Source organism: Fulmarus glacialis, unplaced genomic scaffold, assembly GCF_000690835.1.
Source record: "Fulmarus glacialis isolate BGI_N327 unplaced genomic scaffold, ASM69083v1 scaffold42733, whole genome shotgun sequence".
In the NCBI taxonomy this organism is placed as follows: Eukaryota; Metazoa; Chordata; class Aves; order Procellariiformes; family Procellariidae; genus Fulmarus; species Fulmarus glacialis.
The window spans coordinates 1-1,636 of record NW_009204464.1 but is presented as its reverse complement, the minus strand read 5'-3'; the positions used below and the strand labels follow the sequence as shown (position 1 = coordinate 1,636).

The 1,636-nt window shown below is 40.3% G+C and overlaps 1 protein-coding gene across 1 annotated transcript in view; it reads right to left on the bottom strand.

Annotated features, from left to right (window-relative positions):
• Nucleotides 1–818, bottom strand: part of HACL1 (2-hydroxyacyl-CoA lyase 1) — a gene marked incomplete at both ends in the record, with an annotated part of 19,469 nt that extends 18,651 nt beyond the window's left edge. The window contains one exon of the mRNA XM_009575003.1: nucleotides 714–818. Coding sequence (XP_009573298.1) covers nucleotides 714–818 — 105 coding nt within the window. The remainder of the gene's footprint in view (nucleotides 1–713) is intronic.
• Nucleotides 819–1,636: the final 818 nt, after the last annotated feature.

Here is a 1,636-nt window from a genome sequence, read left to right as displayed (position 1 = left end):
GGAAAACTTTCTTCTTTGGGCACCGCAAGAACAGAACAGAGACAAGGAAAAATCTACCTTTTTAGGCCTGTAGATAATAACTCCAAAGTAAAACATCCTTCTAAACAAAAAGGAAAGAAGTAGCTAAGAAAGCTCGAAAAAAGGAATTAAAATACCACCAATTAGAGAGAGAATGATAATAGTGTCCTAATTTGGAAGAGAGGACATCAGCAAAAGAAAATGACGGTAGAAAAACTTAAGGGAGAAGTTATCTTGGAAAGTCTATAGAAAGCTACAGAAAAACAAAAAACCTGGATGAGCCTCCCCAAGAAGTGGCAGATAAAATCCAACAATATGTTACTTGAAGGAGACAAAATTGATCATTTTTTCTCCTTCTGCAGTAGAATGCTTTGTTCAAATTCTTTTTCTGCCCATTTTCAATCCTACCTTCTCTCCCTTATTGGAGAAAGGCATCTAAAAATGAAAAAAAAAGTTGCAATTTCCTTATGAGAAAAGGAGGGAGCACTTAAAAATGGATGGGGGAAAAAGAAACACCCCACCCAATCTACCAATGCTCTCCCTTATTCTGGAATGACAGTAACCGCTTCTTTACAGGTTTTTTAAAGGAAAGTTCAGAGACCACATTCTGCCTGGTAAGAAAAGGTAAGTTAGGTTTCATTCTGTTGTAAAAGAGTTAAAAGAAAGAATTGGTCCTACTATAGATATATACTTACGGCTTGTTCATTTCTCATTCCTACATACTTTATTCCAACTGCCTGGGCTGCAATTGCGATTTCAGTGACTGGAATACCAACAATGCCAAACATATATTCAATATTCTAAAAAGAAAAATATTAGAAGAAATCAGAATTGTTTCCAAAAGATAGCTTTAATAATCTATTATTAAACATGTGAAACAGTCATACTAACTATACAGACAACCTAAAAGTAAATCATAACAATATATATATTCACACAAAAGTTCACAGGCCACTGTGGGAACATACACGATGGGAGCTGGCATTCGCAGCTCAGTCCTCTGTAGTTGTTCCATTGCTTGTAGGCCTCCAAAATCCAGTGCTTCCACAACAGTGGAGCCCAGCTTCTCCGTCAACGTATGGTTGGCTTAGCTTTTTTACGTATGCTTAGCTTTTTTAACTGACCAGTTCTTACTTGGAATGTCTCTGCTCTATCATCTTCCTGTTTCTCAGTATGTCAACTTTGCCTCTTCTAAAAATTCCTCTTCTTGTTACATGTTCTTACACTTTCACACAGAATTAACAGAAAAAAGGCCCCAAGAAACAACTGGAATAGTACCATGCCCAAGAAACTTACAGGTGAAAAGACTATGTTTATTTTTACTGCAACTGAACTACCCTTTCGTCTATCACAGACCAAACAGAGAGTCCTTCGTTAAGACCAGTACCAGTTCAGCACCATTTCAAGTTCAGAGACAACACAGGCTTTTGATAATTGTCAAGGCGGAGCTGCCATCGGCAGAGGGCAGGCAGCAGCGCTTGACGGTAACGGAGGTATCGGGTGAGCTCGGGAAGGTGCAAGCTCGTAAGAAGTAAGTGAAGGACTGGGGAAAGTCGCACAGGGGTCCCCACCTGACGCCCGCCCACGGCGGCACCGGGACCTGGCGGGGCCGGGCCCT